Source organism: Paralichthys olivaceus, chromosome 23, assembly GCF_024713975.1.
Source record: "Paralichthys olivaceus isolate ysfri-2021 chromosome 23, ASM2471397v2, whole genome shotgun sequence".
Classification (NCBI taxonomy): Eukaryota; Metazoa; Chordata; class Actinopteri; order Pleuronectiformes; family Paralichthyidae; genus Paralichthys; species Paralichthys olivaceus.
In genome coordinates, this window is record NC_091115.1 from 2,511,930 (window position 1) to 2,532,540 (window position 20,611).

General features: G+C 35.3%; 1 protein-coding gene across 4 annotated transcripts in view; it reads left to right on the forward strand.

The window, feature by feature from the left end:
- Window positions 1–20,611, forward strand: part of usp6nl (USP6 N-terminal like) — a 70,172-nt gene that overhangs the window by 38,786 nt on the left and 10,775 nt on the right. For all 4 annotated transcript variants that reach the window (XM_069519778.1, XM_069519777.1, XM_069519775.1 and 1 more), the window contains 5 exons: window positions 6–86; window positions 3,401–3,508; window positions 3,934–4,043; window positions 4,784–4,832; window positions 5,334–5,454. In XM_069519778.1, the coding sequence (XP_069375879.1) occupies window positions 6–86; window positions 3,401–3,508; window positions 3,934–4,043; window positions 4,784–4,832; window positions 5,334–5,454 (469 nt within the window). The remainder of the gene's footprint in view (window positions 1–5; window positions 87–3,400; window positions 3,509–3,933; window positions 4,044–4,783; window positions 4,833–5,333; window positions 5,455–20,611) is intronic.

Consider the following 20,611-nt stretch of genomic DNA (forward strand, 5'->3'; position numbering starts at 1 on the left):
CACAGCAAAAACACACGGAGGTGGAGAGAACCAGCAAGTGGCTGAAGATGCTGAAGAGCTGGGACAAGTACAAGAACAGTGAGAAGGTGAACGTCTTGTTTTGTCTTCACGGCTCGTCCTCGTCTCTACTGTCTTTTTGTATATTCATGGTATCAAACTCTTTCACAAAGAAATATGTATCTGCGTTCATGTCTGCTGATAAAACTGAAAAACATTTAAATTACAGAACTAATGTTTACATTTGACTAAATTCAAGTTGTATATATTTGGTTGTTGTAGTTTTTTTAATTTATTGTTGTTATATAGTCCACGACAGCCTGCAGGGCCCAGAGGATGTTTTCAGGTTTTCCGTCTGTACGTCCCGTTCTTATAAACACGATATCTCAAGAACACCTTTTGGAAATTTCTTCAAATTTGGTGCCAACGATGAGTTAGACTCAAAGATGATCTGATTAGATTTCAGAGGTCAAAGGTCACATTGAACTCATGCGAGACTGGATAAAAACGTATGTAGACTTAAACTGCACTGTCCTACGAGACAATCAACCACAGGACGGTGAATCTAGACAAATATATTTTGTCTATCAATCTGTCAACTAAACGGCTATTTTTCATTTCTTCACATTTGGCTTCTGAATTAATAAATCGTTCTCTCCTCCTGAATATTTGGAACCACGGATCAGTGTCTGTACTTCACTGGGTTCGTTATCGCTCTGCTGCGGTCGTCCTCATCAGTAACGGATGTGTAGGATTGTCTCTGTCTCACTCTGTTTCAAACAGGACGGTTAGAGCAGCTCAGGTATCCGTACTAGCTGCGTCCATCAGTGTTGCCTGGAGCGATTCACCATGTCCTTCATTTGTATGTTGAGTTTCTGTGTGTGTGTGTGTGTGTCACTCTATAATGACACAGTCAGACTCATCGCCTCCTCTTTGTTTGTCAGAGACATGTTTACAGCGAGTTACAGTCAAGGACACATTGGAGCGTTTTAGCTTCTCTCTCCATCACATCTCCTCTCCTCCTCTTCCTCCCTCTCTCCGTCTTCCTTCAGGGATTCTCTTTTTCTTTTCATCTTTGCCAGTCGGCGGCGTTCTTTCAGCTCGGCGAGGAAACAGGTCACGCTTGATGTGCCTGTTGTTCTGTTTTCCTCTCTTGCCAGCTGCTGAGAACATTTAGCCCGCAGTAGGAAAATACTCGAGAGCCGAGCAGATGTAAAGAGCGAGACTCACATGACGAATCTGGCTGAAGGTTGTAACAGGAACATCAATGTTCAACCTCGCAGTGTTGTGACAGGATGTCGGAGCAGTTGTAGACGCCTCACCTTTTAATATTTGTAGTCGTTGAAGATACAACTTGTCTGGGTTCATCCCCGAACCCTTGAACTGTCAAACACGCTGCACACGTTTACTTTTTCTTAAGCTTAATTTAGAAATTTAGTTTTGAATTTGAACCTGACATACTGGATTATTTAGTGTGGTATATATATTATTCTTGAAATATCAGGACACAGACCACGAAAAAACCACTTGACCGTTGGGTGGAGGAATAAACCTGCAGCGATGTAACTCTAGTATTTTAGTTAAAATCAGAAAATTAATGAAGCTCGTGTGAAAACATTAAATACAACGTAAGACAAAAACTGCACAGATTCAAACACACACACACACTCAGAGGATGATTAGCCCAACAGATGCTCTCATTGACTCCCTCATCAGAGCCTAATTACAAGGCTGTTGCACGAGGAACTAGTGAGTCCCAAGTGTGGAGGGAGGAGGCTGATGAAGTCTGTGGATAACACACACACACACACACACACACACAATAATTGTCATTAATCTGGAGATGACACACACAGCATCACAACACACACTCAGTTTACAGACGAGCTGATTTATGAGTCTTCATCAACTAATTAGCTCGCGTTGCTGAAAACATGTTTCTCTGCTCGTTCAGTTTTTCACATGATTATTTTAACGCAACAAAACGTCTGATGAGTGTAACAGTTCTGGTTTTGAGATGTGGAAATGTTTCATTTAATATTATTGATTCATCTGCTTGTTATTGCTTCAATTAATTGATCGTTTTTATCTAGAATTCATCTCCTCCGCCCACCGTGACATCATCAGACGTCTTGTTTTCGTCCTTCACTCTTGAGAAGCCTGAACCAGAAGTTTTTGGCTTAAAAGTTTCTATCTGATTATCAGAATAATTGCTGATTAACATCCTGTGGATCCACTTATCAATGATCCGACCGCTTCTGTTCAATCGTGCATGTCGCACCAATTTCACCAGGACGTCCATCAAGCCCATGAATTCGGCTTTGTTGGTTTATTACCCTCACAGAGGAGGTCGTGTTTAGAATTCTTTAAACGTTAGTGTGGATCCAGATCAGGGGACAGAGTCAGGAACTTATTTTCTCTTTGTTCTACATTTTCATTGGTTCTCAGAGAATAATTCGTAGATTTGAAGCATATTTAATGGACTGATATCTGTGAGTCTTTGCTCTTAGTTAGTCTCTTAATGTCTCAGAGTCCGAGCGACTGTACTTTTAGAGCTGAAGTGTTTTTCTTAGACCAGAAAGTAAAAAGTTATCTCTGGCAAACCCATGAGGAGCTCATTTTAGACTTAGGAAGTTTATTAACACTGTAATTTCACTAAAGGGGACACCTTTCCTAAACCTTAACCATCAAAACTACACGTCTAACCCTTATGATTATCTTATTATAAGACTTAAAGCCAGTCCTGACACGAGTCTGCATGGGTTTGTGTTTATTCAAGTTATCACCCTCACCAGCAAAATATATAAAAAGAAGAACCACACACACACACACACATTTACAGATACCTCCCATATCTGCTGTGTGACTGTTCCGGCTGGTCGGGTTGTAACAGCTGCAGACGGAGGATTCACTGCTGCGATCAGCTTTGCTGCTCCTGCAGTTTAGGCTTTAAGACTTAATCTTCCTCACCCACAGTCCGACTGAGTTTCCATCTCTTTGTGGACGCTGATTTACTCAGGACTGTTCTGCATGCGTAGCACTCTCTCTCTCTCTCTCTCTCTCTCTCTTTCACTTTCTCTCTCTCTATCTCCAGCCAGATGGTCATAGTTCACCTTCCAAAGCCCTTTGCTTGTGCAGAGTACATTCACGCATACGCTCTATGTGTCTGTGACAGTGGGGGAGCGGCTCAGGTGATGGGTCGCTCTAGATTCTGAAAACATTTTGGCAACAACCAGAGGTGTGGAGTGCATCTGGGTTTTCCACCTTTATGAAATTTAATTAAAAGCCTGATGCATCGGACCAAACCCTGGATAAAATCCCTTGATCTAAAGGTTGTTTGTGAGTTGTCTTCCTGTTTGATCGTCTTTCTAACAATGGCCTCCTGCTGTTTGCTTCCTTCCAGCTGGTCAGGAGAGTCTATAAGGGAATTCCCCTGCAGCTCCGAGGGGAGGTGTGGTGCCTGCTGCTCGATATCCCCAAAATCAAGGAGGAGAAGAAAGACTATTACGAAGTATGTACCCAGCATCGTTCTCCAGCAGTTTGTAAAATGTCTCCAGCACAGCACCGGCCTCATTAAGACTCCAGCCAGCCGGCACCTTGTCTTCATTTGATTTCACTGAGCTTCTGTTTTATTGTCGGGGAGATGTGGCTTTGGAAACTTAATTGTGTTTTTGTGAGCAGCTTTTGTTGTCGTTCTGCAGTGAAACAAACTTTGGATCTCGTTAGAAAGTTGAGCAACAAGATCAATGACGTCACTTTTCTGTGGAAGTATTGCAATTATGAGTTCAAGACAGGAAACAAAGTAATTTTGGACACCATAGTACGACTGTGACGTTTCTATTATATTTTTAATATTCTACAACAACTGTTGTTGTGGGTTTTCGACACCTTACGATACTATAACAGCCTTTTGACTTTTCTCTTGGTCCTCCATAGAAATTAAAAGCCAGAGCCAGAGGACTCTCGACTGACATCCGACAAATTGACCTGGATGTGAACCGGACGTACAGGGACCACATCATGTTCATGAACCGCTACGATGTCAAGTATGTTCCTCCGCCATACATGCAGCACTGATCTCATAATGATGGTGACTTTGTGGTCTGCAGAATCAAATTGATTAAGTTTGTGAGACAAAACCAATTTGACAAGATGTTGCCATGCAGAATTCTTCACAATGACACCAGGATTCAAATCTTGTTCTTTTTATTCTAAGAGAAAACATGCACCAGGAGAAAAGACGCCCACGTCACTCAGGAGAAAATGACCTCCCACTGTTTGACTGACACATAATCTTAGGAAATTATAGAGCTGAGGGGCAGCACAACAGAAATGAAGGCAGCAAGAAACTGCACATAAGATTTTCAAATGTATTTTCAGACTCGAGTTAGATGTTTTTTCAGTTTAGAAAATATCAAAAGAAGGTGTCAACACTACCTAGTAACTGTCCTGACTGATTCCCAAAATCTGAAGCCCTGAATGAAGTGAGGGACTTTATATTTAGTGTCTAAACTTGTAAAATCAAGCCAGAGAGAAGCCGAGTGTTAAAGCACACACTGGTTTTAACACCACTGTAATAATGTTGTTTTTCCACACGCTGGGATAATTAAAGAAATTCCAGCAACAACTCAGTCTCACACTTAAATGTTTACATGAGAGTCTGACGTGCAGCGATGGAACCACATGTGGGTTTGAAGCAGGAGACCAGGATTGACGATCTTGGCTGTAAACTGTGGATTGTTTGCAGGCTTTTGTGTTGATTGTGTTTTGTGTTTGCTGTTCTCAGGCAGCAGGCTCTCTTCCATGTCCTCACTGCCTACTCCATATACAACACGGTGAGTCATTCACACTCTCAAAAGGTCACTATGTCTCCGCCATCGTTCTGGATCTGAGCATATGTCTCTGAGTCCTCGGTTTTGCAAACAGTGAGACGGAGCTTTTTTTGCTTTAAGATTCATTATCACAAGTGACAGAATAATTAACAACGAAGAAGATCTGCCTGTCGTCTGCGTTAAAATGAGCAGAGGAGGAAATGTTTGGTAGTGGTCGACTGTGAGGTTATCATCCGTGTTGTCAGTTTAAATAACAAGAAGCAGTTTGTTGGAAATAAGACAAATTGATCAGAATCTAATCGTGCACATTACTACATGTTTTTATTGACAACGTTCAGCTGAATCACAATTCATCACGCAAGAAAAACAACAGGTTGTAAACATACATACATTCAGGAGAATTGAAAACTTTACAAGTTATATGCATGTTTAAAATATTTAAGCATTAAGAGGCAGTTGTTCCTCCTCTGAGTGATTAGTGTGTGTCTCACTGTGTGTCTGCAGGAGGTGGGTTACTGCCAGGGCATGAGTCAGATTACAGCTCTGCTGCTGATCTACATGAACGAAGAAGACGCCTTCTGGGCTCTGGTCAAACTGCTGTCTGGACAGAAGCACGCCATGCACGGTAACACACACACACACACACACACACACTTTTTTCAAGATTTTGGAAGTCATAGGTTACTATGTCGTTTTTTCAAGATTTTGGAAGTCATGTCGTTTTTTCGTGATTTTGGAAGTCATAGGTTACTATGTCGTTTTTTTCAAGATTTTGGAAGTCATGTCGTTTTTTCGTGATTTTGGAAGTCATAGGTTACTGTGTCGTTTTTTTCAAGATTTTGGAAGTCATAGGTTACTATGTCGTTTTTTTCGTGATTTCGGAGGTCATAGTTTACTATGTCGTTTTTTCAAGATTTTGGAAGTCATGTCGTTTTTTTCAAGATTTTGGAAGTCATAGGTTACTATGTCGTTTTTTTCGTGATTTCGGAGGTCATAGTTTACTATGTCGTTTTTTTCAAGATTTTGGAAGTGATGTCGTTTTTTTCAAGATTTTGGAAGTCATGTCGTTTTTTCGTGATTTTGGAAGTCATAGTTTACTATGTCGTTTTTTTCGTGATTTTGGAAGTCATGTCGTTTTTTCGTGATTTTGGAAGTCATAGGTTACTATGTCGTTTTTTTCAAGATTTTGGAAGTCATGTCGTTTTTTCGTGATTTTGGAAGTCATAGGTTACTGTGTCGTTTTTTTCAAGATTTTGGAAGTCATGTCGTTTTTTCGTGATTTTGGAAGTCATAGGTTACTATGTCGTTTTTTCGTGATTTTGGAAGTCATAGGTTACTGTGTCGTTTTTTTCAAGAATTTGGAAGTCATAGTTTACTATGTCGTTTTTTCAAGATTTTGGAAGTCATGTCGTTTTTTCATGATTTTGGAGGTCATGTTGTTTTTTCGTGATTTCGGAAGTCATAGGTTACTATGTCGTTTTTTCATGATTTTGGAAGTCATAGGTTACTGTGTCGTTTTTTTCATGATTTTCGAAGTCATAGGTTACTGTGTCGTTTTTTTCAAGATTTTGGAAGTCATGTCGTTTTTTCATGATTTTAGAAGTCATAGGTTACTATGTCGTTTTTTTCGTGATTTCGGAGGTCATAGTTTACTATGTCGTTTTTTCAAGATTTTGGAAGTCATGTCGTTTTTTTCAAGATTTTGGAAGTCATAGGTTACTATGTCGTTTTTTTCGTGATTTCGGAGGTCATAGTTTACTATGTCGTTTTTTTCAAGATTTTGGAAGTGATGTCGTTTTTTTCAAGATTTTGGAAGTCATGTCGTTTTTTCGTGATTTTGGAAGTCATAGTTTACTATGTCGTTTTTTTCGTGATTTTGGAAGTCATGTCGTTTTTTCGTGATTTTGGAAGTCATAGGTTACTGTGTCGTTTTTTTCAAGATTTTGGAAGTCATGTCGTTTTTTCGTGATTTTGGAAGTCATAGGTTACTATGTCGTTTTTTCGTGATTTTGGAAGTCATAGGTTACTGTGTCGTTTTTTTCAAGAATTTGGAAGTCATAGTTTACTATGTCGTTTTTTCAAGATTTTGGAAGTCATGTCGTTTTTTCATGATTTTGGAGGTCATGTTGTTTTTTCGTGATTTCGGAAGTCATAGGTTACTATGTCGTTTTTTCATGATTTTGGAAGTCATAGGTTACTGTGTCGTTTTTTCATGATTTTGGAAGTCATAGGTTACTGTGTCGTTTTTTTCAAGATTTTGGAAGTCATAGTTTACTATGTCGTTTTTTTCAAGATTTTGGAAGTCATAGGTTACTATGTCGTTTTTTCATGATTTTGGAAGTCATAGGTTACTATGTCGTTTTTTCATGATTTTGGAGGTCATGTTATTTTTTCGTGATTTCGGAGGTCATAGGTTACTGTGTCGTTTTTTTCAAGATTTTGGAAGTCATGTCGTTTTTTCATGATTTTAGAAGTCATAGGTTACTATGTCGTTTTTTTCGTGATTTCGGAGGTCATAGTTTACTATGTCGTTTTTTCAAGATTTTGGAAGTCATGTCGTTTTTTTCAAGATTTTGGAAGTCATGTCGTTTTTTTCAGGATTTTGGAAGTGATGTCGTTTTTTTCAGGATTTTGGAAGTGATGTCGTTTTTTTCAAGATTTTGGAAGTCATGTCGTTTTTTCGTGATTTTGGAAGTCATAGTTTACTATGTCGTTTTTTCGTGATTTTGGAAGTCATAGGTTACTATGTCATTTTTTTCAAGATTTCGGAAGTCATAGTTTACTATGTCGTTTTTTTCAAGATTTTGGAAGTCATGTCGTTTTTTCGTGATTTTGGAAGTCATAGTTTACTATGTCATTTTTTTCAAGATTTTGGAGGTCATAGTTTACTATGTCGTTTTTTTCAAGATTTTGGAAGTGATGTCGTTTTTTCGTGATTTTGGAAGTCATAGGTTACTATGTCGTTTTTTTCAAGATTTTGGAAGTCATAGGTTACTATGTCGTTTTTTTCAAGATTTTGGAAGTCATCATTTACTATGTCGTTTTTTCAAGATTTTGGAAGTCATCATTTACTATGTCGTTTTTTCAAGATTTTGGAAGTCATAGGTTACTATGTCGTATTTTGAGTGATTTCGGAAGTCATAGTTTACTATGTCGTTTTTTTCAAGATTTTGGAAGTCATAGTTTACTATGTCGTTTTTTTCAAGATTTTGGAGGTCATAGTTTACTATGTCGTTTTTTTCAAGATTTTGGAAGTGATGTCGTTTTTTCGTGATTTTGGAAGTCATAGGTTACTATGTCGTTTTTTTCAAGATTTTGGAAGTCATAGGTTACTATGTCGTTTTTTTCAAGATTTTGGAAGTCATCATTTACTATGTCGTTTTTTCAAGATTTTGGAAGTCATCATTTACTATGTCGTTTTTTCAAGATTTTGGAAGTCATAGGTTACTATGTCGTATTTTGAGTGATTTCGGAGGTCATAGGTTACTGTGTCGTTTTTTCATGATTTTGGAAGTCATGTCGTTTTTTCGTGATTTTGGAAGTCATAGGTTACTATGTCGTTTTTTTTCAAGATTTTGGAAGTCATAGGTTACTATGTCGTATTTTGAGTGATTTCGGAGGTTATAGGTTACTGTGTCGTTTTTTTCAAGATTTTGGAAGTCATGTCGTTTTTTTCGTGATTTCGGAAGTCATAGGTTACTATGTCGTTTTTTTCAAGATTTTGGAAGTCATAGGTTACTATGTCGTATTTTGAGTGATTTCGGAAGTCATAGGTTACTGTGTCGTTTTTTTCAAGATTTTGGAAGTCATGTCGTTTTTTCGTGATTTTGGAAGTCATAGGTTACTGTGTCGTTTTTTCATGATTTTGGAAGTCATAGGTTACTATGTCGTATTTTGAGTGATTTCGGAAGTCATAGGTTACTATGTCGTTTTTTTCGTGATTTCGGAAGTCATAGGTTACTATGTCGTTTTTTTCAAGATTTTGGAAGTCATAGGTTACTATGTCGTCTTTTGAGTGATTTCGGAGGTCATAGGTTACTGTGTCGTTTTTTTCAAGATTTTGGAAGTCATGTCGTTTTTTCATGATTTTGGAAGTCATGTCGTTTTTTCGTGATTTCGGAGGTCATCATTTACTATGTCGTTTTTTCAAGATTTTGGAAGTCATGTCGTTTTTTCTTGATTTTAGAAGTCATAGGTTACTATGTCGTTTTTTTCAAGATTTTGGAAGTCATAGGTTACTATGTCGTTTTTTTCAAGATTTTGGAAGTCATGTCGTTTTTTCATGATTTTGGAAGTCATAGGTTACTGTGTCGTTTTTTTCAAGATTTTGGAAGTCATCATTTACTATGTCGTTTTTTCAAGATTTTGGAAGTCATGTCGTTTTTTCGTGATTTCGGAGGTCATAGTTTACTATGTCGTTTTTTTCGTGATTTCGGAGGTCATAGGTTACTGTGTCGTTTTTTTCAAGATTTTGGAAGTCATGTCGTTTTTTCTTGATTTTGGAAGTCATAGGTTACTATGTCGTTTTTTTCGTGATTTCGGAAGTCATAGGTTACTATGTCGTTTTTTTCAAGATTTTGGAAGTCATAGGTTACTATGTCGTATTTTGAGTGATTTCGGAAGTCATAGTTTACTATGTCGTTTTTTTCAAGATTTTGGAAGTCATAGGTTACTATGTTGTTTTTTTCGTGATTTCGGAAGTCATAGGTTACTGTGTCGTTTTTTTCAAGATTTTGGAAGTCATGTAGTTTTTTCTTGATTTTAGAAGTCATAGGTTACTATGTCGTATTTTGAGTGATTTCGGAAGTCATAGTTTACTATGTCGTTTTTTTCAAGATTTTGGAAGTCATAGGTTACTGTCATTTTTTTCGTGATTTCGGAGGTCATCATTTACTATGTCGTTTTTTCAAGATTTTGGAAGTCATAGGTTACTATGTCGTATTTTGAGTGATTTCGGAGGTCATAGGTTACTGTGTCGTTTTTTTCAAGATTTTGGAAGTCATGTCGTTTTTTCTTGATTTTAGAAGTCATAGGTTACTATGTCGTTTTTTCGTGATTTCGGAGGTCATAGGTTACTGTGTCGTTTTTTTCAAGATTTTGGAAGTCATAGGTTACTATGTCGTTTTTTTCAAGATTTTGGAAGTCATGTCGTTTTTTCATGATTTTGGAAGTCATAGTTTGCTATGTCGTATTTTGAGTTATTTCGGATGTCATAGGTTACTGTGTCGTTTTTTTCAAGATTTTGGAAGTCATGTCATTTTTTTCGTGATTTCGGAGGTCATAGTTTACTATGTCGTTTTTTTCGTGATTTCGGAGGTCATAGGTTACTGTGTCGTTTTTTTCAAGATTTTGGAAGTCATGTCGTTTTTTCTTGATTTTGGAAGTCATAGGTTACTATGTCGTTTTTTTTCGTGATTTCGGAGGTCATAGGTTACTATGTCGTTTTTTTTCGTGATTTCGGAGGTCATAGGTTACTATGTCGTATTTTGAGTGATTTCGGAAGTCATAGGTTACTGTGTCGTTTTTTTCAAGATTTTGGAAGTCATGTCGTTTTTTCATGATTTTGGAAGTCATAGGTTACTATGTCGTTTTTTTCAAGATTTTGGAAGTCATAGGTTACTATGTTGTTTTTTTCGTGATTTCGGAGGTCATAGGTTACTGTGTCGTTTTTTTCAAGATTTTGGAAGTCATGTCGTTTTTTCTTGATTTTAGAAGTCATAGGTTACTATGTCGTATTTTGAGTGATTTCGGAAGTCATAGTTTACTATGTCGTTTTTTTCAAGATTTTGGAAGTCATAGGTTACTATGTCGTTTTTTGAGTGATTTCGGAGGTCATAGGTTACTATGTCGTTTTTTTCAAGATTTTGGAAGTCATGTCGTTTTTTCATGATTTTGGAAGTCATAGTTTACTATGTCGTTTTTTCAAGATTTTGGAAGTCATAGGTTACTATGTCGTTTTTTTCGTGATTTCGGAGGTCATAGGTTACTGTGTCGTTTTTTTCAAGATTTTGGAAGTCATGTCGTTTTTTCATGATTTTAGAAGTCATAGGTTACTATGTCGTATTTTGAGCGATTTCGGAGGTCATAGGTTACTATGTCGTATTTTGAGTGATTTCGGAGGTCATAGGTTACTGTGTCGTTTTTTTCAAGATTTTGGAAGTCATCATTTACTATGTCGTTTTTTCAAGATTTTGGAAGTCATGTCGTTTTTTCGTGATTTCGGAGGTCATAGGTTACTATGTCGTTTTTTTCAAGATTTTGGAAGTCATGTCATTTTTTTCGTGATTTCGGAGGTCATAGTTTACTATGTCGTTTTTTTCGTGATTTCGGAGGTCATAGGTTACTGTGTCGTTTTTTTCAAGATTTTGGAAGTCATGTCGTTTTTTCTTGATTTTGGAAGTCATAGGTTACTATGTCGTTTTTTTCGTGATTTCGGAAGTCATAGGTTACTATGTCGTTTTTTTCAAGATTTTGGAAGTCATAGGTTACTATGTTGTTTTTTTCAAGATTTTGGAAGTCATAGGTTACTATGTCGTATTTTGAGTGATTTCGGAAGTCATAGTTTACTATGTCGTTTTTTTCAAGATTTTGGAAGTCATAGGTTACTATGTTGTTTTTTTCGTGATTTCGGAGGTCATAGGTTACTGTGTCGTTTTTTTCAAGATTTTGGAAGTCATGTAGTTTTTTCTTGATTTTAGAAGTCATAGGTTACTATGTCGTATTTTGAGTGATTTCGGAAGTCATAGTTTACTATGTCGTTTTTTTCAAGATTTTGGAAGTCATGTCGTTTTTTCTTGATTTTAGAAGTCATAGGTTACTGTCATTTTTTTCGTGATTTCGGAGGTCATCATTTACTATGTCGTTTTTTCAAGATTTTGGAAGTCATAGGTTACTATGTCGTATTTTGAGTGATTTCGGAGGTCATAGGTTACTGTGTCGTTTTTTTCAAGATTTTGGAAGTCATGTCGTTTTTTCTTGATTTTAGAAGTCATAGGTTACTATGTCGTTTTTTTCGTGATTTCGGAGGTCATAGGTTACTATGTCGTTTTTTCATGATTTTGGAAGTCATAGGTTACTATGTCGTTTTTTTCGTGATTTCGGAAGTCATAGGTTACTATGTCGTATTTTGAGTGATTTCGGAAGTCATAGGTTACTGTCATTTTTTTCGTAATTTCGGAGGTCATCATTTACTATGTCGTTTTTTCAAGATTTTGGAAGTCATAGGTTACTATGTCGTATTTTGAGTGATTTCGGAGGTCATAGGTTACTGTGTCGTTTTTTTCAAGATTTTGGAAGTCATGTCGTTTTTTCTTGATTTTAGAAGTCATAGGTTACTATGTCGTTTTTTCGTGATTTCGGAGGTCATAGGTTACTGTGTCGTTTTTTTCAAGATTTTGGAAGTCATAGGTTACTATGTCGTTTTTTTCAAGATTTTGGAAGTCATGTCGTTTTTTCATGATTTTGGAAGTCATAGTTTGCTATGTCGTATTTTGAGTTATTTCGGATGTCATAGGTTACTGTGTCGTTTTTTTCAAGATTTTGGAAGTCATGTCATTTTTTTCGTGATTTCGGAGGTCATAGTTTACTATGTCGTTTTTTTCGTGATTTCGGAGGTCATAGGTTACTGTGTCGTTTTTTTCAAGATTTTGGAAGTCATGTCGTTTTTTCTTGATTTTGGAAGTCATAGGTTACTATGTCGTTTTTTTCGTGATTTCGGAGGTCATAGGTTACTATGTCGTTTTTTTTCGTGATTTCGGAGGTCATAGGTTACTATGTCGTATTTTGAGTGATTTCAGAAGTCATAGGTTACTGTGTCGTTTTTTCATGATTTTGGAAGTCATAGGTTACTATGTCGTTTTTTTCAAGATTTTGGAAGTCATAGTTTACTATGTCGTTTTTTTCAAGATTTTGGAAGTCATCATTTACTATGTCGTATTTTGAGTGATTTCGGAAGTCATAGTTTACTATGTCGTTTTTTTCGTGATTTCGGAAGTCATAGTTTACTATGTCGTTTTTTTCAAGATTTTGGAAGTCATAGGTTACTATGTCGTTTTTTTCAAGATTTTGGAAGTCATGTCGTTTTTTCTTGATTTTAGAAGTCATAGGTTACTATGTTGTTTTTCTCAAGATTTTGGAAGTCATAGGTTACTATGTCGTATTTTGAGTGATTTCGGAAGTCATAGGTTACTGTGTCGTTTTTTTCAAGATTTTGGAAGTCATGTCGTTTTTTCATGATTTTGGAAGTCATAGGTTACTATGTCGTTTTTTTCAAGATTTTGGAAGTCATAGTTTACTATGTCGTTTTTTTCAAGATTTTGGAAGTCATAGGTTACTATGTTGTTTTTTTCGTGATTTCGGAGGTCATAGGTTACTGTGTCGTTTTTTTCAAGATTTTGGAAGTCATGTAGTTTTTTCTTGATTTTAGAAGTCATAGGTTACTATGTCGTATTTTGAGTGATTTTAGAAGTCATAGGTTACTGTGTCGTTTTTTTCAAGATTTTGGAAGTCATGTCGTTTTTTCTTGATTTTAGAAGTCATAGGTTACTATGTCGTTTTTTTCGTGATTTCGGAAGTCATAGGTTACTATGTCGTTTTTTTCAAGATTTTGGAAGTCATAGGTTACTATGTTGTTTTTTTCAAGATTTTGGAAGTCATAGGTTACTATGTTGTTTTTTTCAAGATTTTGGAAGTCATAGGTTACTATGTCGTATTTTGAGTGATTTCGGAAGTCATAGGTTACTATGTCGTTTTTTTCAAGATTTTGGAAGTCATAGGTTACTATGTTGTTTTTTTCAAGATTTTGGAAGTCATAGGTTACTATGTTGTTTTTTTCAAGATTTTGGAAGTCATAGGTTACTATGTCGTTTTTTTCGTGATTTCGGAAGTCATAGGTTACTATGTTGTTTTTTTCAAGATTTTGGAAGTCATAGGTTACTATGTTGTTTTTTTCAAGATTTTGGAAGTCATAGGTTACTATGTTGTTTTTTTCAAGATTTTGGAAGTCATAGGTTACTATGTCGTTTTTTTCAAGATTTTGGAAGTCATAGGTTACTATGTTGTTTTTTTCGTGATTTCGGAGGTCATAGGTTACTGTGTCGTTTTTTTCAAGATTTTGGAAGTCATGTCGTTTTTTCTTGATTTTAGAAGTCATAGGTTACTATGTCGTATTTTGAGTGATTTCGGAAGTCATAGTTTACTATGTCGTTTTTTTCAAGATTTTCGAAGTCATAGGTTACTATGTCGTTTTTTGAGTGATTTCGGAGGTCATAGGTTACTGTGTCGTTTTTTTCAAGATTTTGGAAGTCATGTCGTTTTTTCATGATTTTAGAAGTCATAGGTTACTATGTCGTATTTTGAGTGATTTCGGAGGTCATAGGTTACTATGTCGTTTTTTCATGATTTTAGAAGTCATAGGTTACTATGTCGTTTTTTTCGTGATTTCGGAGGTCATAGGTTACTATGTCGTTTTTTCATGATTTTGGAAGTCATAGGTTACTATGTCGTTTTTTTCGTGATTTCGGAAGTCATAGGTTACTATGTCGTATTTTGAGTGATTTCGGAGGTCATAGGTTACTGTGTCGTTTTTTTCAAGATTTTGGAAGTCATGTCGTTTTTTCTTGATTTTAGAAGTCATAGGTTACTATGTCGTTTTTTTCGTGATTTCGGAGGTCATAGGTTACTATGTCGTTTTTTTCAAGATTTTGGAAGTCATAGGTTACTATGTCGTATTTTGAGTGATTTCGGAGGTCATAGGTTACTGTGTCGTTTTTTCATGATTTTGGAAGTCATGTCGTTTTTTCGTGATTTTGGAAGTCATAGGTTACTATGTCGTTTTTTTTCAAGATTTTGGAAGTCATAGGTTACTATGTCGTATTTTGAGTGATTTCGGAGGTTATAGGTTACTGTGTCGTTTTTTTCAAGATTTTGGAAGTCATGTCGTTTTTTCGTGATTTTGGAAGTCATAGGTTACTATGTCGTTTTTTTCAAGATTTTGGAAGTCATAGGTTACTATGTCGTATTTTGAGTGATTTCGGAGGTCATAGGTTACTGTGTCGTTTTTTCAAGATTTTGGAAGTCATAGGTTACTATGTCGTATTTTGAGTGATTTCGGAAGTCATAGTTTACTATGTCGTTTTTTTCATGATTTTGGAAGTCATAGGTTACTATGTCGTTTTTTTCGTGATTTCGGAAGTCATAGTTTACTATGTCGTTTTTTTCAAGATTTTGGAAGTCATAGGTTACTATGTCGTATTTTGAGTGATTTCGGAAGTCATAGTTTACTATGTCGTTTTTTTCAAGATTTTGGAAGTCATAGGTTACTATGTCGTTTTTTTCAAGATTTCGGAAGTCATAGGTTACTATGTCGTTTTTTTCAAGATTTTGGAAGTCATAGGTTACTATGTCGTATTTTGAGTGATTTCGGAGGTTATAGGTTACTGTGTCGTTTTTTTCAAGATTTTGGAAGTCATGTCGTTTTTTCATGATTTTAGAAGTCATAGGTTACTATGTCGTATTTTGAGTGATTTCGGAGGTCATAGGTTACTATGTCGTTTTTTCATGATTTTAGAAGTCATAGGTTACTATGTCGTTTTTTTCGTGATTTCGGAGGTCATAGGTTACTATGTCGTTTTTTCATGATTTTGGAAGTCATAGGTTACTATGTCGTTTTTTTCGTGATTTCGGAAGTCATAGGTTACTATGTCGTATTTTGAGTGATTTCGGAGGTCATAGGTTACTGTGTCGTTTTTTTCAAGATTTTGGAAGTCATGTCGTTTTTTCTTGATTTTAGAAGTCATAGGTTACTATGTCGTTTTTTTCGTGATTTCGGAGGTCATAGGTTACTATGTCGTTTTTTTCAAGATTTTGGAAGTCATAGGTTACTATGTCGTATTTTGAGTGATTTCGGAGGTCATAGGTTACTGTGTCGTATTTTGAGTGATTTCGGAGGTCATAGGTTACTGTGTCGTTTTTTCATGATTTTGGAAGTCATGTCGTTTTTTCGTGATTTTGGAAGTCATAGGTTACTATGTCGTTTTTTTTCAAGATTTTGGAAGTCATAGGTTACTATGTCGTATTTTGAGTGATTTCGGAGGTTATAGGTTACTGTGTCGTTTTTTTCAAGATTTTGGAAGTCATGTCGTTTTTTCGTGATTTTGGAAGTCATAGGTTACTATGTCGTTTTTTTCAAGATTTTGGAAGTCATAGGTTACTATGTCGTATTTTGAGTGATTTCGGAGGTCATAGGTTACTGTGTCGTTTTTTCAAGATTTTGGAAGTCATAGGTTACTATGTCGTATTTTGAGTGATTTCGGAAGTCATAGGTTACTATGTCGTATTTTGAGTGATTTCGGAAGTCATAGTTTACTATGTCGTTTTTTTCAAGATTTTGGAAGTCATAGGTTACTATGTCGTTTTTTTCAAGATTTCGGAAGTCATAGGTTACTATGTCGTTTTTTTCAAGATTTTGGAAGTCATAGGTTACTATGTCGTATTTTGAGTGATTTCGGAGGTTATAGGTTACTGTGTCGTTTTTTTCAAGATTTTGGAAGTCATGTCGTTTTTTCTGGATTTTGGAAGTCATAGGTTACTATGTCGTATTTTTCGAGATTTCGGAAGTCATAGTTTACTATGTCGTTTTTTTCAAGATTTTGGAAGTCATGTCGTTTTTTCGTGATTTTGGAAGTCATAGGTTAATATGTCGTTTTTTTCAAGATTTTGGAAGTCATGTCGTTTTTTCATGATTTTGGAAGTCATAGGTTACTATGTCGTTTTTTTCAAGATTTTGGAAGTCATGTCGTTTTTTCATGATTTTGGAAGTCATAGGTTACTATGTCGTTTTTTTCGTGATTTCGGAAGTCATAGGTTACTATGTCGTTTTTTTCAAGATTTTGGAAGTCATGTCGTTTTTTCTGGATTTTGGAAGTCATAGGTTACTATGTCGTTTTTTCATGATTTTGGAAGTCATAGGTTACTATGTCGTATTTTGAGTGATTTCGGAAGTCATAGTTTACTATGTCGTTTTTTTCAAGATTTTGGAAGTCATGTCGTTTTTTCTGGATTTTGGAAGTCATAGGTTACTATGTCGTTTTTTCATGATTTTGGAAGTCATAGGTTACTATGTCGTATTTTGAGTGATTTCGGAGGTCATAGGTTACTATGTCGTTTTTTTCAAGATTTTGGAAGTCATCATTTACTATGTCGTTTTTTCAAGATTTTAGAAGTCATAGGTTACTATGTCGTTTTTTTCGTGATTTCGGAAGTCATAGGTTACTATGTCGTTTTTTTCAAGATTTTGGAAGTCATGTCGTTTTTTCTGGATTTTGGAAGTCATAGGTTACTATGTCGTTTTTTCATGATTTTGGAAGTCATAGGTTACTATGTCGTATTTTGAGTGATTTCGGAAGTCATAGTTTACTATGTCGTTTTTTTCAAGATTTTGGAAGTCATGTCGTTTTTTCTGGATTTTGGAAGTCATAGGTTACTATGTCGTTTTTTCATGATTTTGGAAGTCATAGGTTACTATGTCGTATTTTGAGTGATTTCGGAGGTTATAGGTTACTGTGTCGTTTTTTTCAAGATTTTGGAAGTCATGTCGTTTTTTCGTGATTTTGGAAGTCATAGCTTACTATGTCGTATTTTGAGTGATTTCGGAAGTCATAGTTTACTATGTCGTTTTTTTCAAGATTTTGGAAGTCATGTCGTTTTTTCTGGATTTTGGAAGTCATAGGTTACTATGTCGTTTTTTCATGATTTTGGAAGTCATAGGTTACTATGTCGTATTTTGAGTGATTTCGGAGGTCATAGGTTACTATGTCGTTTTTTTCAAGATTTTGGAAGTCATCATTTACTATGTCGTTTTTTCAAGATTTTAGAAGTCATAGGTTACTATGTCGTTTTTTTCGTGATTTCGGAAGTCATAGGTTACTATGTCGTTTTTTTCAAGATTTTGGAAGTCATAGGTTACTATGTCGTATTTTGAGTGATTTCGGAAGTCATAGGTTACTATGTCGTTTTTTTCAAGATTTTGGAAGTCATGTCGTTTTTTCTGGATTTTGGAAGTCATAGGTTACTATGTCGTTTTTTCATGATTTTGGAAGTCATAGGTTACTATGTCGTATTTTGAGTGATTTCGGAAGTCATAGGTTACTATGTCGTTTTTTTCAAGATTTTGGAAGTCATAGGTTACTATGTCGTATTTTGAGTGATTTCGGAAGTCATAGTTTACTATGTTGTTTTTTTCAAGATTTTGGAAGTCATGTCGTTTTTTCTGGATTTTGGAAGTCATAGGTTACTATGTCGTTTTTTCATGATTTTGGAAGTCATAGGTTACTATGTCGTATTTTGAGTGATTTCGGAAGTCATAGGTTACTATGTCGTTTTTTTCAAGATTTTGGAAGTCATCATTTACTATGTCGTTTTTTCAAGATTTTAGAAGTCATAGGTTACTATGTCGTTTTTTTCGTGATTTCGGAAGTCATAGGTTACTATGTCGTTTTTTTCAAGATTTTGGAAGTCATAGGTTACTATGTCGTATTTTGAGTGATTTCGGAAGTCATAGTTTACTATGTCTTTTTTTCAAGATTTTGGAAGTCATGTCGTTTTTTCATGATTTTCGAAGTCATAGGTTACTATGTCGTTTTTTTCGTGATTTCGGAAGTCATAGTTTACTATGTCGTTTTTTTCAAGATTTTGGAAGTCATGTCGTTTTTTCAAGATTTTGGAAGTCATAGTTTACTATGTCGTTTTTTTCAAGATTTTGGAAGTCATGTCGTTTTTTCATGATTTTGGAAGTCATAGGTTACTATGTCGTTTTTTTCAAGATTTTGGAAGTCATAGTTTACTGTGTCGTTTTTTTCAAGATTTTGGAAGTCATAGGTTACTATGTCCTATTTTTCGTGATTTCGGAAGTCATAGGTTACTATGTCGTTTTTTTCAAGATTTTGGAAGTCATGTCGTTTTTTCGTGATTTTGGAAGTCATAGGTTAATATGTCGTTTTTTTCAAGATTTTGGAAGTCATAGGTTACTATGTCGTTTTTTTCAAGATTTTGGAAGTCATAGTTTACTATGTCGTTTTTTTCAAGATTTTGGAAGTCATAGGTTACTATGTCGTTTTTTTCGTGATTTCGGAAGTCATCATTTACTATGTCGTTTTTTCAAGATTTTGGAAGTCATAGGTTACTATGTCGTTTTTTTCAAGATTTTGGAAGTCATCATTTACTATGTCGTTTTTTCAAGATTTTGGAAGTCATAGGTTACTATGTCGTATTTTGAGTGATTTCGGAGGTCATAGGTTACTGTGTCGTTTTTTTCAAGATTTTGGAAGTCATGTCGTTTTTTCATGATTTTGGAAGTCATAGGTTACTATGTCGTTTTTTTCAAGATTTTGGAAGTCAAAGGTTACTATGTCCTATTTTTCGTGATTTCGGAAGTCATAGGTTACTGTGTCGTTTTTTTCAAGATTTTGGAAGTCATAGGTTACTATGTCGTTTTTTTCAAGATTTTGGAAGTCATAGTTTACTATGTCGTTTTTTTCAAGATTTTGGAAGTCATAGGTTACTATGTCGTTTTTTTCGTGATTTCGGAAGTCATAGGTTACTATGTCGTTTTTTCATGATTTTAGAAGTCATAGTTTACTATGTCGTTTTTTTCAAGATTTTGGAAGTCATAGGTTACTATGTCGTATTTTGAGTGATTTCGGAAGTCATAGTTTACTATGTCGTTTTTTTCAAGATTTTGGAAGTCATAGTTTACTATGTCGTTTTTTTCAAGATTTTGGAAGTCATAGGTTACTATGTCGTTTTTTTCGTGATTTCGGAAGTCATAGGTTACTATGTCGTTTTTTTCGTGATTTCGGAAGTCATAGGTTACTATGTCGTTTTTTCAAGATTTTGGAAGTCATAGGTTACTATGTCGTATTTTGAGTGATTTCGGAAGTCATAGTTTACTATGTCGTTTTTTTCAAGATTTTGGAAGTCATAGGTTACTATGTCGTATTTTGAGTGATTTCGGAGGTTATAGGTTACTGTGTCGTTTTTTTCAAGATTTTGGAAGTCATGTCGTTTTTTCGTGATTTTGGAAGTCATAGGTTACTATGTCGTTTTTTTCAAGATTTTGGAAGTCATCATTTACTATGTCGTTTTTTCAAGATTTTAGAAGTCATAGGTTACTATGTCGTTTTTTTCGTGATTTCGGAAGTCATAGGTTACTATGTCGTTTTTTTCAAGATTTTGGAAGTCATAGGTTACTATGTCGTATTTTGAGTGATTTCGGAAGTCATAGTTTACTATGTCGTTTTTTTCAAGATTTTGGAAGTCATAGGTTACTATGTCGTATTTTGAGTGATTTCGGAAGTCATAGGTTACTATGTCGTTTTTTTCAAGATTTTGGAAGTCATAGGTTACTATGTCGTATTTTGAGTGATTTCGGAAGTCATAGTTTACTATGTCGTTTTTTTCAAGATTTTGGAAGTCATAGGTTACTATGTCGTATTTTGAGTGATTTCGGAAGTCATAGGTTACTGTGTCGTTTTTTTCAAGATTTTGGAAGTCATGTCGTTTTTTCATGATTTTGGAAGTCATAGGTTACTATGTCGTATTTTGAGTGATTTCGGAGGTTATAGGTTACTGTGTCGTTTTTTTCAAGATTTTGGAAGTCATCATTTACTATGTCGTTTTTTCAAGATTTTAGAAGTCATAGGTTACTATGTCGTTTTTTCAAGATTTTAGAAGTCATAGGTTACTATGTCGTTTTTTTCGTGATTTCGGAAGTCATCATTTACTAT